This window comes from Barbus barbus, assembly GCF_936440315.1.
Source record: "Barbus barbus genome assembly, chromosome: 18".
Classification (NCBI taxonomy): domain Eukaryota; kingdom Metazoa; phylum Chordata; class Actinopteri; order Cypriniformes; family Cyprinidae; genus Barbus; species Barbus barbus.
Genome location: NC_136746.1, coordinates 23404149 through 23417371, shown reverse-complemented (window position 1 = coordinate 23417371; position 13223 = coordinate 23404149). Strand labels below are relative to the sequence as shown.

General features: G+C 35.6%; 1 protein-coding gene across 1 annotated transcript in view; it reads left to right on the top strand.

The window, feature by feature from the left end:
• Window positions 1-13223, top strand: part of LOC306884685 (protein eyes shut homolog) — a 59233-nt gene that overhangs the window by 982 nt on the left and 45028 nt on the right. Inside the window, exons 2-6 of the mRNA XM_079440788.1 lie at window positions 252-423; window positions 1641-1719; window positions 5612-5811; window positions 9855-9979; window positions 11157-11281. Of these exons, the coding sequence (XP_079296914.1) occupies window positions 362-423; window positions 1641-1719; window positions 5612-5811; window positions 9855-9979; window positions 11157-11281 (591 nt within the window). The 5' untranslated portion in view covers window positions 252-361. The remainder of the gene's footprint in view (window positions 1-251; window positions 424-1640; window positions 1720-5611; window positions 5812-9854; window positions 9980-11156; window positions 11282-13223) is intronic.

Here is a 13223-nt window from a genome sequence, read left to right as displayed (position 1 = left end):
GCCTCATCTCAACTTAAGGCTAATTAACTTAAGCCTCATCTATATTGAGAAAATTAGACTTGCTTTTCATCTTTTTTTTCTCTCAGCATTTTGGTTTGGGTTTTTGCAAAAATTTACCACATTGTTCGTATACACGTACCTTTATTAATTTTTCACCTTGATATCTGAGATCACCTTGATTTACAAGAATTTCTAAAAGTTGAATGTAATGTATTTATATTTATATGGTATTGATTTTGTTCTTCCTAAAGGTAAATGGTGCGAGCTGAACGTTGATGAGTGCAAATCTAATCCATGCCGAAACAACGGGAAGTGCATCGACGGTCTTAATGGTTACCAGTGTGTGTGCTCCAGAGGTTTCATGGGCTATCGCTGTGAGAGAAACATTGATGAGTGCTCATCCAACCCTTGTGTTCATGGGAGGTACATTAACCTTGCTGAGCTGTAACGATGTGTATTTCAAGCTCTGTGATTGAGAGCTTTGTAAATGGCCATCACATCCATTCTGAAAGAGACGGTACCTGTGAATCTTTAAAAAAAAACTAAATGTGCTTGCAATCCTTCTTGCCAACTCACTCTCAATTAGCTGTTTGGCAGTCTGGTACTCAGTAAACACAGCATAATTAATCTTTACCAGCTGTTTATTGCACTTTGAGCATCTAACCAAGTTACAGTAATAACTTGATTTTACATAAAGTGCGTAATGCCTTAAATAGTCACAGTTTGGGTAGAACAGATTTTTCCCTCGGGAACTGTACTTGAGGAAACATATCAGCTCTGTCATTTTGAAGTGTTTATATGTTATAGACTGCATGCTGTCAATGTAATAATAAGGAATATAACAGGACTCAAACAATATATTTTTTTCATATATTTATTCAATATATGAAGTCATTCTAATGATTCCAAATTATTGCAAACTTTTGTCTGCCAGTGTGTACATCAAGTTGTAATAATGCACAATACATCAGGCAAAACCAAAGGTTTTCATTTGTAAGGCATGAAAACACAAATATGTGATCAATAAATGTCTATGCTGGCTTGTCAGAACTCTCACGCTGGCCCTGGACCGTCTTTATTGTTGAGCCCTATAAAATCTAGAAATGAAAGGGGACACAGTTCATGCAGATAAACATGCTCAGGTTTATAAATAGATGCATCTTTAAATTTTATAATCCCATTATACTGCTTATGAGTTTTTAGGATGGATAAAAGATACGGTTTGTCACCCGACATTAGCTGTTAAACCGGGAAATGAGCTGTTTAATCACAGCCTAGTAAATGTTGCACTTGCACATTAATTAACCATCAATGTGACTTTATCAAGACAGCAGCAGTGTGAGAGTTGCAGTGGCATGTACAATGACTTTCTAACATTTATAATATGAATTGACTATATATTATTTACAAGACCCTCACTTATCAAAATCATTTATACAAGCTTGTTGGTTTATTAGTCTTGCTGTTCTGGCGTGTTTATATACTGTACTGTAAAGCCTCTGTCAGAAATCACTGCGCAGGTAAATATGGTTGAGGTTGCAGCTTCATTGACATGTAAAATCATCTCTCATAAATCATAAATAATGAATGCGGAATTTGCACATGTCAGGGCACATAAACAATCTCTTTTGTCATTGCAGTTGCCTGGATGAAATGGATGCGTACAGCTGTCAGTGTGAGGTTGGATGGACCGGTCACAGATGTGAGATCAACATTAATGTAAGCATGTTCTTTTTGAGCTTCTCAGGTTGTCAGTGCATCTTGTAAGTTATCAGAGTGTGAGTTATAGCTGTGTGTGTGTGTGTGTGTGTGTGTGTGTGTGCGAGTGTGTCTGTGTCTTGTGTATGTATATATTTAAATTATTATTCCATTCCAAATATAGAATTTATTTTTATATATATAGTATTTTTAATGTACAAAATGAATTAAAAAAAAACAAATTAAAGCTTAAGGATAACAATTAGTAAAGAAATGTAATAATGAATACTTTTTTAAAAATAATTGTCAGCATTCATGAACCTGTGATGACATGTAAAAAAGTGTTTTTTTAATATTATCTTTTTTTGTAATTAAGTGCATTTGTAACACAATTTCTTTTTTTTACCTTGGTATCAAATTTTTAAGAACTATTTAGCACTGCTGCATAAGTGTTTCTCAATACAATGGATAAGGGAGTGACGCATATTTGACGTCATTCTCTCTTCTGACCAACATCAACATATCAATCTCTGAATATTTTTTCCTCATTTGGAAAGTCATAGAAATGCTATCATGGATTTGTCTTTCGCTGTTGGAGCGCAAAATAGTTGTTGTAGTTTTCATTCACCATTACAGAAGTTTACTCCTCTATGATGACTTCTGGGAACCCTTAAAATGTGAAAAGAGTCAATTATGCAACCAACAACGATGACGCCAGATGAATTCCCATTGGCTGTCGTACATGCATTTGCATAGTGAATTTTGAGTGCCGTTTTTATTGCATCTTCTATATAGCTGCCTTACACTGCAAAGGCAGTGTCTCGTATGTAGATTCTCATACACAGTGCACAGAAACGTGAGTGTCATAACAATGACAAAACCTAAAAGCCTTGCCAGCACTGGTATTTCCTTAAGGAAATGTAAATCTAGTTCAAAATCTTCAACTGAAAGTTATTTAGCATATGAAATTCAATAAACAGAATGTAGGTATGCATAAATACAAACTGTTTTGAGACTATAAAACATGGTGCATCCATTTACAGAATCATAAATCAAAATGAATATGCACATTATGTCAGATAGAGAAGGCCGTGTCTGTCCAAAGAATCCCCAGGCTGTAATGAAATCAAAGTTCAAGGTTTAACAGTGACAGTGAGTCTCTGAGACGTGGCCGCATTATTTCATTGTGGAGACAGGGAGCTATCATGTAAAGCTGTTAGGACAGACTACAGCATCACACAAGTAAGACCGGAGTCTGTGAACAAGAGCTCTGACACATACTTATACATACTAGTATCACTAGACCCTCTATTGACAGGCTTTTCAACTATTTGACGTCCAGCACTGCCACAAGTGGCTGTCTGTGCCTTTTTTCCTAAAAATGGGATGATTTGTGTTAACTTTCAGTAACGATACCAATCAAATGGAGTAGATAGGTTATGCTGCCACTGGTGGTGTGTGCAGGCTTAAACCCAGCTGGAGGTCCTTGTCAAAACAAGTTGGTTTATTGTAATTTTTCTGTATGATAGAGGAGGGGAAAAAATACAGTGTCTGTTGATCCACATTGCAGAACGTATCAAAGCTCTTTACAAAATCCACTTTTAACACAGCGACGGTGAATATACATAAAGTAGTTAATGCATTTGACCAAAAAATTATAATTCTGTCATTCATTTACTCACCTTCAAGTTGTTCGTTTCTTTCTTCTATTGAACATAAAATTATGCTGAAAAGTATGTAAGTCAATGGGGGCCATCAACTGGTGACTCACATTCTTTAAACTATTATTTGTATTCAGCAGAAGAAAGAAATTCATTTTTGAATAGCTTGAAGGTTGAAAAATGGTGACCATTTTCATTTTGGTGTGAACTATGTCTTTAATACAAAACTATGACAAATTGTGCTTCAAGACTCTATATACTACTGATGTAAAGCTAAGTGAATTACAGAAATGCAGTATTGCATTGAGGTAGGCATTTTATTGTGAAAATAGAAAGCATTTTTTTCTTGTAAAAATGGAGGATGCTTTCTATAAGGGACAGGATTAGAATATAGTATTTAAGTTTTTTGAAAATCTGAAAATGCAAAAAATGTTTTGTGTGAGGGGTATAGGGTAATGGGATAGAAAATACAGTTTGTACAGTATAAAAGCCATTATGTCTATGGAAAGTCCCCATAAAACATTGAAATGCACATAACTTTGGTTGTTAATAGAATTTTTGTCTTTGCGTGGTCTAGTCTGGTCTAGTGGTTGTAATGTCAAGTCTGGTAATTGGTTCCATTTTCAAACTGGTTCAGCTTAAAGGTTGCTGGTGTAGTGTGAGGAGCAATCCATAAGCCATCACCATTGTGCCCTTGAGCAAGGCACTTATTCCCGGGTTGCAACAGGGGGGTTGTTCAAGTTCATAGCTGCGTTCTAAGGAGACATATAAAAGTCACCGAATCAAGTTCAACTGGACCTGTGTTGATAAATAAAGATTCTATTACATCTTCACTTTCGCTCTATACTGCCCTATAAAAGCAATACATATTTGGTTTCAGTTTTCAAACTTTTTTCTCTTAATCAGAATATAATTGAGCTAAATCATAGTATGAGGAATCAGATTTCAATCATAAATCAGTTTTGAGTTGTATAATTGTAGTAGTATGACAAAATGTGTTAGTCCAATGTCCAGTTGTAGATGAGTGTTATTCATTTTGAAGATCCCCTAATAATTTTTCCTTAGTGGTGGCTGTTGCAACAATGAAGGTAAATTGGCTAGAAATATCACTACTTAGAAATCAAAAAGCACTTCATAGGAGACTGAGAAAGAGAGTAAGCTTCATTCTACCTGACCTCCTGAAATATAATATCTGGCCTAGATTCATATTCTAAACTTCCAATGACAACAAAGATGATAGGATGGAAAGGTCAGACATATTGTCGGGTTATGTTAGATTTTTATAATGCTTAAAAAGGGAAATGGAGCACCACAATCTCCTGAGAAGAGATAGAAATCGAGAACTGAAAGGCGGAAGACTGTAATTTAACGCAGAGTAATCATGTTATTATATTATGCAGTTCTATCAATGCTATGGCAAGTTTGTTTGCTTTTTGAGAATAGATGGTGTATGTATTTTATGCGTAAAGTTATTGCAGTGTCTATATTATGCTGTTCAAACAACAGGAATACTCCAGTTTAAAACTCAGATTCTCCAGCAGAATATTATACATATGTACTATAAATATTCCTGCATGTTTTAGATGGTGGGGATTATTCTTCTGACTAACAACCACAGGATCATCTAAACACAAGTGTCTGATTAAAATGCTTCTATTCCTAATTGATTTAATACCTATCACGGCCTTAAATGTACCCCTGAGACAAAACACTTGGCTGTTTGGAGGACTTCAGAGACTTGTTTGGAATAAATCATTAGCTGCTGTTTGCTCCCGTAATGACTATAGGACGATATCTGACATTCTGTTTGTATACTCACAGTATCAACTCCACTAATGTACCATATTTCTTTTTTTATATGAACATCTTTAAATCACAGAAATGTAATTAAATGTAGCTGTACGCATGCAGTAAAAACTGAATTAGTGCCCTAGTAAATTGATTCAGTAAAAAATTATAGTAAACATTTGGCTACCAGTCCTTGGAATATTGGTTGTGTGTAAAGAAATCATATACATGGGATTTTGCATAATTTTGATACTAAAACTGACATCCATTAAGGATGGAGAAAAACATTGTTTTAATGTTCACCTACCCTATATATTGTGATATACGGGGCATACAGTATACAGTGCATGCATTCATTATGCAAAAATAATCAGAAATATTATGGGATCATGACCTAGATATTAATATAATATTGTTTTGCAAAGTGAATTGCAATTTCTTTATTTTTATTTTTTTTTTGTTAGGAGTGTGAGACTCATCCTTGTCTTAATGGAGGCTCATGTGTGGATCTTCAGGACAAATACGCCTGCATATGCACAGAAGGTTTCACTGGAAAAAACTGTGAAATTGACCAAAATGTGTGTCTGCAGACGTCTCTTAATTTCTCCCTGTGTTTCAATGGAGGGACATGTGTGGATGGACCAGGAGCCAACTTCACATGCAGGTAAAAACAATACTCTAGATGAAACTTCTGATGTTTTTTTTGTATGATGTTTAACAATTTTGCTCTAGTTGTCATCCTAATTTCTTGGGTCTTGTGGAAAGCATTTCCTGTCCAGGGCTGCATTGAAAAAGCATTTGATTGCAGAGACTATTGGTGGTAATGGTTTCTCTGATCTACTTATGCTTAATGATGCTTTTCGTAAATGGTAAATTAAGGCCTTGAAAGTCTCAAATCAGTGCAGAAAGGATTAAAGTCATGGCATTAAATATTGCATACATTCCATAAAATGAATGGCTTCCTCAGTATTTTTGTTTTCCAATACAAATATCTAAATATTCTTAAATCATAATACATTTACTTGAGGTGCAAATGTAAAATGAAGTCTTCTAGGGGAAAATTAAGTTTTTTAAGTTGTATGGTCAAAAGTAAAGTTTTTCTTATTTTAGTGAAAGGGAGCTTTTTTGTTCGTTTGTTTGTTTTGTTTTGTTTTTTTGATTGAATTAAAGTAACGGATATTGGTTGCAAGATGTACTTTCAAACTTATGAAACTTTGAAGTTTTGTTAACACAATTCATTGTGTGCTCCCTAGTCATTTACATTAAGAGAACATATTGACTTATTGTGTTCCCTTCAATTTATTCCTTTTTTAGTTTTCTTTACTTGGTCTTAAAAAGACTTAAATGGAGTTTTGGCACCGATAGAGTTTTGGTTCCTTGCCACCGTCACCTTTGGCTTGCTTAGTTGGGGACACTAAATATCTGGCAATATCATTGGCTTGATTGCACGGACACTATTTGGAGAGAACTGAACTGAGCCTAGACGATGACAACTTTGAATCAACAATGAACTGACTTTAACTGAAAAATTGACTGCTTGTTATTGTCCTCTTGCATTATTAACACACTTTTTTCCTGTTTAATAATCTGTATTATATAAAATGCTTTATAAATAAAGGTGACTTGACTTGACCTTAATCAAACCTGCTAGAAATCCTCAGCAACTATAAAAAAAATCAGACTGGAAATAATTTGTTCAGTTAAATTCATTCAAAACCACTCATTTGTTCACAAACAAAACACCGCTAAGAAGAAAGATCAGGCTAAACAAACATTTACTTACTTTATATTAAAATATATATCTTGTAATTAGTTACAACTGCCATACACTGATCCAGACACATTTCCACAGTTTCTCTTGGTTCTTTCTAAAGGTCTGCCAGAGTGGATGATTATGGCATCATTATCGCTGAACTAAAGGGCTAAAATTGTGTTGTGGTGCATTGCACATTCTGCATAAAAGGGCCCATCCAACACATAACATATCTCATTATCTTTTCCTCCTAAGACAATATTCTAATGTGAATAAGCCCCCTGTCCAGAGTCTCTGATTAGCCCGGGTGATAATGCTATTTGCAATTCTCATCGTGTCAGGTGGACAGATGCATGGACAGACAGATAGCTGTGGAATGAGAAAGCATTGTCTGTCCAAATGAGGCCTCATTGGATTGATTGTCTCAAATTGAAAACAAACGCCCCCGTCCCACTTTGTGTTTACTCTCATTTGAAATCACTTGCAGACTGATGACTCGCAGGCCGATTTTATTAAAGCCTGTCTCATTTGGTAATGGACAAAAGCACACATTTTAAAGACCAAAAAATTGGAGCTCTATCAATTTTAAATCAGCCTCCGTCGTTTTGCATAATGTTAAAGATTCCGAACAGATTGAGGGCTGATATGCTGATAGGAAAGCCATTAAAGCTGCCACATAAAGAAAAAAAATGCCTCTCATTTGGCATAAGCTGATTGTTATATGCAGTTACATCTCAAAAAATAAGAATATTGTGAAAAATTAAAAAAATTTGTAACATTTAAAAAAGCGAAACTTTCATATATTCTAGATTCATTACATGTAAAGTAAAATATTTCAAAAGTTTTTTTGTTTTAATTTTGATGATTAAAGCTTACAGTAAAAAAATCAGTGTCTCAAAATATTAGAATATTTACATTTGAGTTTCATTAAATGACCAATCTCTACAGTATAAATTCCGGGTGTCTCTTGTTCTTTAAAACCACAATGATTGGGAAGACTGCTGACTTGGCAATGATCCAGAAGACGAACATTGACACCCTCCACAAAGAGGGTAAGTCACAGAGGGTAATTACTGAAATGGGTGCTGTATCAAAGCATATTAAATGCAAAGTTGACTGGAAGGAAGAAAAAAAGGTGCACAAGCAACAGGGATGACCGCAAGCTTGAGAATATTGTCAAGCAAAGCCGATTCAAACACTTGGGAGAGCTTCAGAAGGAGTGGACTGAAGCTGGAGTCAGTGCATCAAGAGTCACCACGCTCAGACGTCTTCAGGAAAAGGGCTACCAAGCCACTTCTGAAACAGAAACAACGTCAGAAGCATCTTACCTGGGCTAAGGAGAAAATATTCTGGACTGTTGCTCAGTGGTCCAAAGTCCTCTTATCAGATAAAAGTAAATTTTGCATTTCATTTGGAAATCAAGGTCTGGAGTCTGGAGGATGACTGGAGAGGCACAGGATCCATGTTGCTTGAAGTCCAGTGTGAAGTTTCCGAAGTCAGTGATGATTTGGGGTGCCGTGACATCTGCTGATGTTGGTCAATTGTGTTTTATCAAGTCCAAAGTCAAGTCAGCTGTCTACCAGGAGATTTTGGAGCACTTTATACTTCCATCTGCTGACAAGCTTTATGGAGATGCTGATTTCATTTTCTAGCAGGACTTTAGCACCTGCCCACAGTGCCAAAACCACTTCCAAGTGGTTTACTGACCATGATATTACTGTGCTTGACTGTGCTGAACCCCATATGGAATCTATGGGATATTTTCAAGAGAAAGATGAGAAACAGTGGATCCAACAATTCAGACGAGCTGAAGCCTCAATAGTGCCTCAGCAGCACCACAGGCTGATCGCTTCCATGCCACACCTCACTGATGATGTCAGTTCTGCTAAAGGAGCCCTGACCAAGTACTGAGTGCATAAATGAACATATTTTAAAGAACTTGAACTTTACTGTTTTGCAAATTCTTTATATATATATATATATATATATATATATATATATATATATATATATATATATATATATATATATATATATATATATATATATATATATATATATATATATATATATTGATCTTAGGAAATATTCTAATATTTTGAGATATCTAGAGTTTTTGACTTTCATGAAAAAACTTTTGAAATGTTTTACTTTATATGTAATTAATCTAGAATATATGAAAGTTTCACTTTTTGAAATTCCAATACCAAAACAAATGAACTTTTCACAATATTCATTTTTTGAGATGCACCTATACATTTATTTATTTATTATTTATTTAGTTATTTTTAAATAATGATAAATATGGTCAATAATACAGAAGACCAAGAAAATTTAGTTTTGGCTTTCCATAGTTTATTGTGACATCTTTGTTCACAAATTCAGGGGTATGTTTGTTTTCATGCATTTATTTATATATATGTTTCTTCAGAACGCCTCTGGACACTTTAGAAGGAATATTTGTCAGTATCATTCATCTTCACCTGATATTTATTGATATTCTTACAGATGTTATGTTTGTTTTGACATGCCTTTTCATGTTAGTAGATTTATAATTTATGCAGAAGCGTTTTTAAAAAAGTTTAAGCTACAGTTGTCCTTTCTGAATTATCTGCACCTTTAAAACTTGAGTTTTAAAGGTGCAGATAATTGAACCATTCTTAAAAAATTCCAGGAGATATTTAGAAATTTTGCTATATGCCAACAAACTCTGTTAATGAGACACTTCTCAGTTTGCTCACCATCTGTGTGGCAGCGCTTTCACAAGCTTAGCTGACCATATGTCTGTCATTAATTATATTTTTCCTTTTGAATATTTCCTTTTTTGATGGGCTCAAGGCTGTGGCTCAGAAAGTCGTAGCATTCTGTTCAACCTTTTAAAGAGACATGTTTTTTAGAGAATAAAAACATCTGATTCTCTGTGCCATGTTTAAAAGAGGAATGTTTTTATTCAGCTGCCTGCCAGGTTTTGTGGGAGATTTCTGTGAGGTAGAGATGAATGAATGCTGCTCTGAGCCCTGCTTTCACGGGGCCATCTGCCAAGACCTCATCAATGGCTACCAATGTCACTGTCGACCAGGTGAGGCTTTTATGTTATAGAAAATGCATAATATAATGCAAACAGTATAAAAATGTATAAAGAAGAAGGTTTACCTCTTAAATGCTTTATATTGTATGTACTGTATTTGGTTTGTGCTTTATAGACAGGGTTAATGACATTGTAAATTTTGTGATCAATTTAAGGTGATATTTACTGTTAAGATTTCAAATCATTTCTGATCATCGAATCCTGAAAATATGTATCACCGTTTTCACAAAAATATTAAGCAGCACAACTGTTTTCAACGTTGATAATAAGAAGAACTGTTTCTTGAACACCAAAACAACATATTAGAATGATATTTAAAGGATTATGTGACTGGAGTAATGATACTGAAAATTCAGCTTTGCCATCACAGAAATAAATTACATTTTAAAATATTAAAATAAAAAGCAGTGTAAATTGTAATAATATTTAACTTTTACAATACTACTTTTTATTTTATTATTATATATATATATATGTATATATATATATGTGTGTGTGTGTATATATATATATATATATATATATATATATATATATATATATATATTTTTTTTTTTTTTGGTCAAATAAATTTTAGTGAGTATAAGAGATTCATTTGGGAGGGGGAAAAAATGAATTTTTTGTTGACCCTGATTTTTTTTAATGATCGTGTATTTTCCTCTTTTTTCAAAATTCTACTCAAAGTTTTATTAACAGTATGGTTTAATTAAAATTGCTTTATTACCATGATGCACATTTTTCATCTAGTGTTTGTTATTGCAGAGAAAGTAAAATAAAAAAAACTTTCGTTAAATGTTTCGGCAGTATCTTCTGTCAGTGTTTTATTTTTTTTTTAACCTTCCTGATAGTCTTATATCTGAAGAACACAAGAGAGATGAAGGTTTATGAAAACTCTCTTCTTCATGCATCTTGATTCCCCCATGCAAAAATCACTTAGGTTCCTCCAGGGAGTAATTTGCTCTTGGAGGCTACTGAAACAGACACAAGCCTCATAGAGTATTAAAATGTATTCAGTCCATATGTGTGCTCGTGTGGATGCTTTTCAGAATTTGAAAACAAAGCTGGAATTGAGATGGTGTAGAAAGTGTATGAGACTGGTAGGGAGAGGTGGGGGTTGTTGCTTGCGGGGTGGGCTCACTGTGGCACTCTGGGTTTTTGTTCCTGGCAGGTTGGACAGGCTTTCACTGTGAAGATGACATTAATGAGTGCTTGCTGCAACCATGCAACCAGGGAATGTGCATCCAGAATGAGCCTGGCCATGGCTACACCTGCTTCTGTCGGCCCGGATTTGTGGTAAGTCGCACTGAGTCCCCCTCTCCCCCCCTTCCTCCTCCTCCCTGAGCTCTTCATCTTCCCCTGAGGTGATTTTGAGAGAGAGACGCAATCCTGTTTGTCTTTCTCCTGTCAAGTATTCGCCATCCGTTTGTTTCCATTCCAATATTGCGATGGCCTTTAAATATCCTTGACGTCCTCAGGATGGTAGGCAGCAGAGTTCTTTAGTATTCAACATGCCAGTGGTGCTTTTCAAGTGCGGGGAAGCACAGATGTCACTTATCAATGGCAGAATGTGCATGCTATTTACCTATTTTTGTATTTTCGTTTCTGCAGTGTTGCTTGTCGAAGTACCACTAAACAAAAAGATGAGCAATAAGATATTATATAAATGCTAATCCAACTACTCTGATCTTAAAATGGAAGTGCAGGTATAATATTACAATATATATTATATATATAACTATGTGTATGTGTATGTGTGTGTACGTTCTGATCTTTAATTTGAGGGTATTCTCATTAAAATTGGAAGATTAAGGAATTACAGCTCTTTAATATGTACCTCCCCCCATTTTTAAAGGACCATAAATAATTGGATAAATTGACTCAAAAGCTGTTTCATAGACACTATTCTTTTGTTATTTCTACATCAATTAAGCAGGTAAACGGTCTGGAGTTGATTCTATGTGTGCCATTTACATTTGGAGGCTGTTGCTGTGAACTCACATCATATGGTCAAAGGATCTCTCCATACAAGTGAAACGGACAATTGTTAGGCTTCAAAAACAAAACAATCAATTAGAGATATAGTAGGAACATTTGGAGTGGCCAAATCAATAGTTTGGTACATTGCGAGAAAAAAAAAAAGAACCGGTGACCTCAGCAACATAAAAGAGCCTGGACGTCCACAGAGGACAACAGTGGTGAATGATCAGAGAATCCTCTCCATGGTGAAGAAAACCCCTTTCACAACATCCAGCCAAGAGAAGAAAACTCTCCAGGAGGTAGGTGTGTCACTGTCAAAGTCTACAATCAAAGGAAGACTATAGAGAGCAAATACAAAGGGTTCACCACAAGGTGCAAACAAAGCCTGATTAGACTTTGCCAAAAGCCAGACCACTTCTGGAAAATCTTTCTTTGCAAAGTTGATTGGACAGCGCATCATAGTACAAATGGACGATGACCCAAAACATACACCAAAAGCAACCCAAGAGTTTTTGAAGGTAAAAAAGTGGAATATTATGCAATGGCAACAACCAGATCGAGCATGCATTTCACTTGCTGAAGACAAAATTAAAGGCAGAAAGACCCACAAACAACAACTGAAGTCAGCTGCAGTAAAGGCCTGGCAAAGCATCACAAAGGAGGAAACCCAGTCTCTGGTGATGTCCATGAGTTCCAGACTTAAGACAGTCATTGCCTGCAAAGTATTCTCAATTTTTCCAATTACATTTGAGCCCCTGAAAATGGGGGGACTGTGTATAAAAATGGTTGTGATTCCTAAGCATTTTATGTTGTATTTTTGTTCAATCCCTTTAATTGAAGCTTAAAGTCTGCACTTCAGTTTTATCTTGATTTGTTTTATTTTTAATTCTGTTCTGGTGCCATACAGAGCCGAAATTCTAAAAATCGTGTCAGTGTCCAAATATATATGGACCTAAGTGTGTATATATATATATTGTGGCGGGAGGAGCCAACGACAGACACAGTGGGCGTGGCGTCAAGCCTCGGAGAGGTTTTTATTAAACAAAACATTAAAATAAAGTGTCCAAAGGGGGAAAAGTGTCCAAAATAAACAGGGATCTGGTGTCCTCGTTGTGCTGCGGGGCTCGTGAAGGAAGGCAGTGTTCAGGAGGGAAGGGTCCAGGTAAGGGGCGGAGTCCAGCGGCCGCACGCGCTCCCGTCTGGAGGTCCCGGGGCGCGGGTGACGGCGGCTTCTGCGGCGGCTTCGTCCAACTCCTTG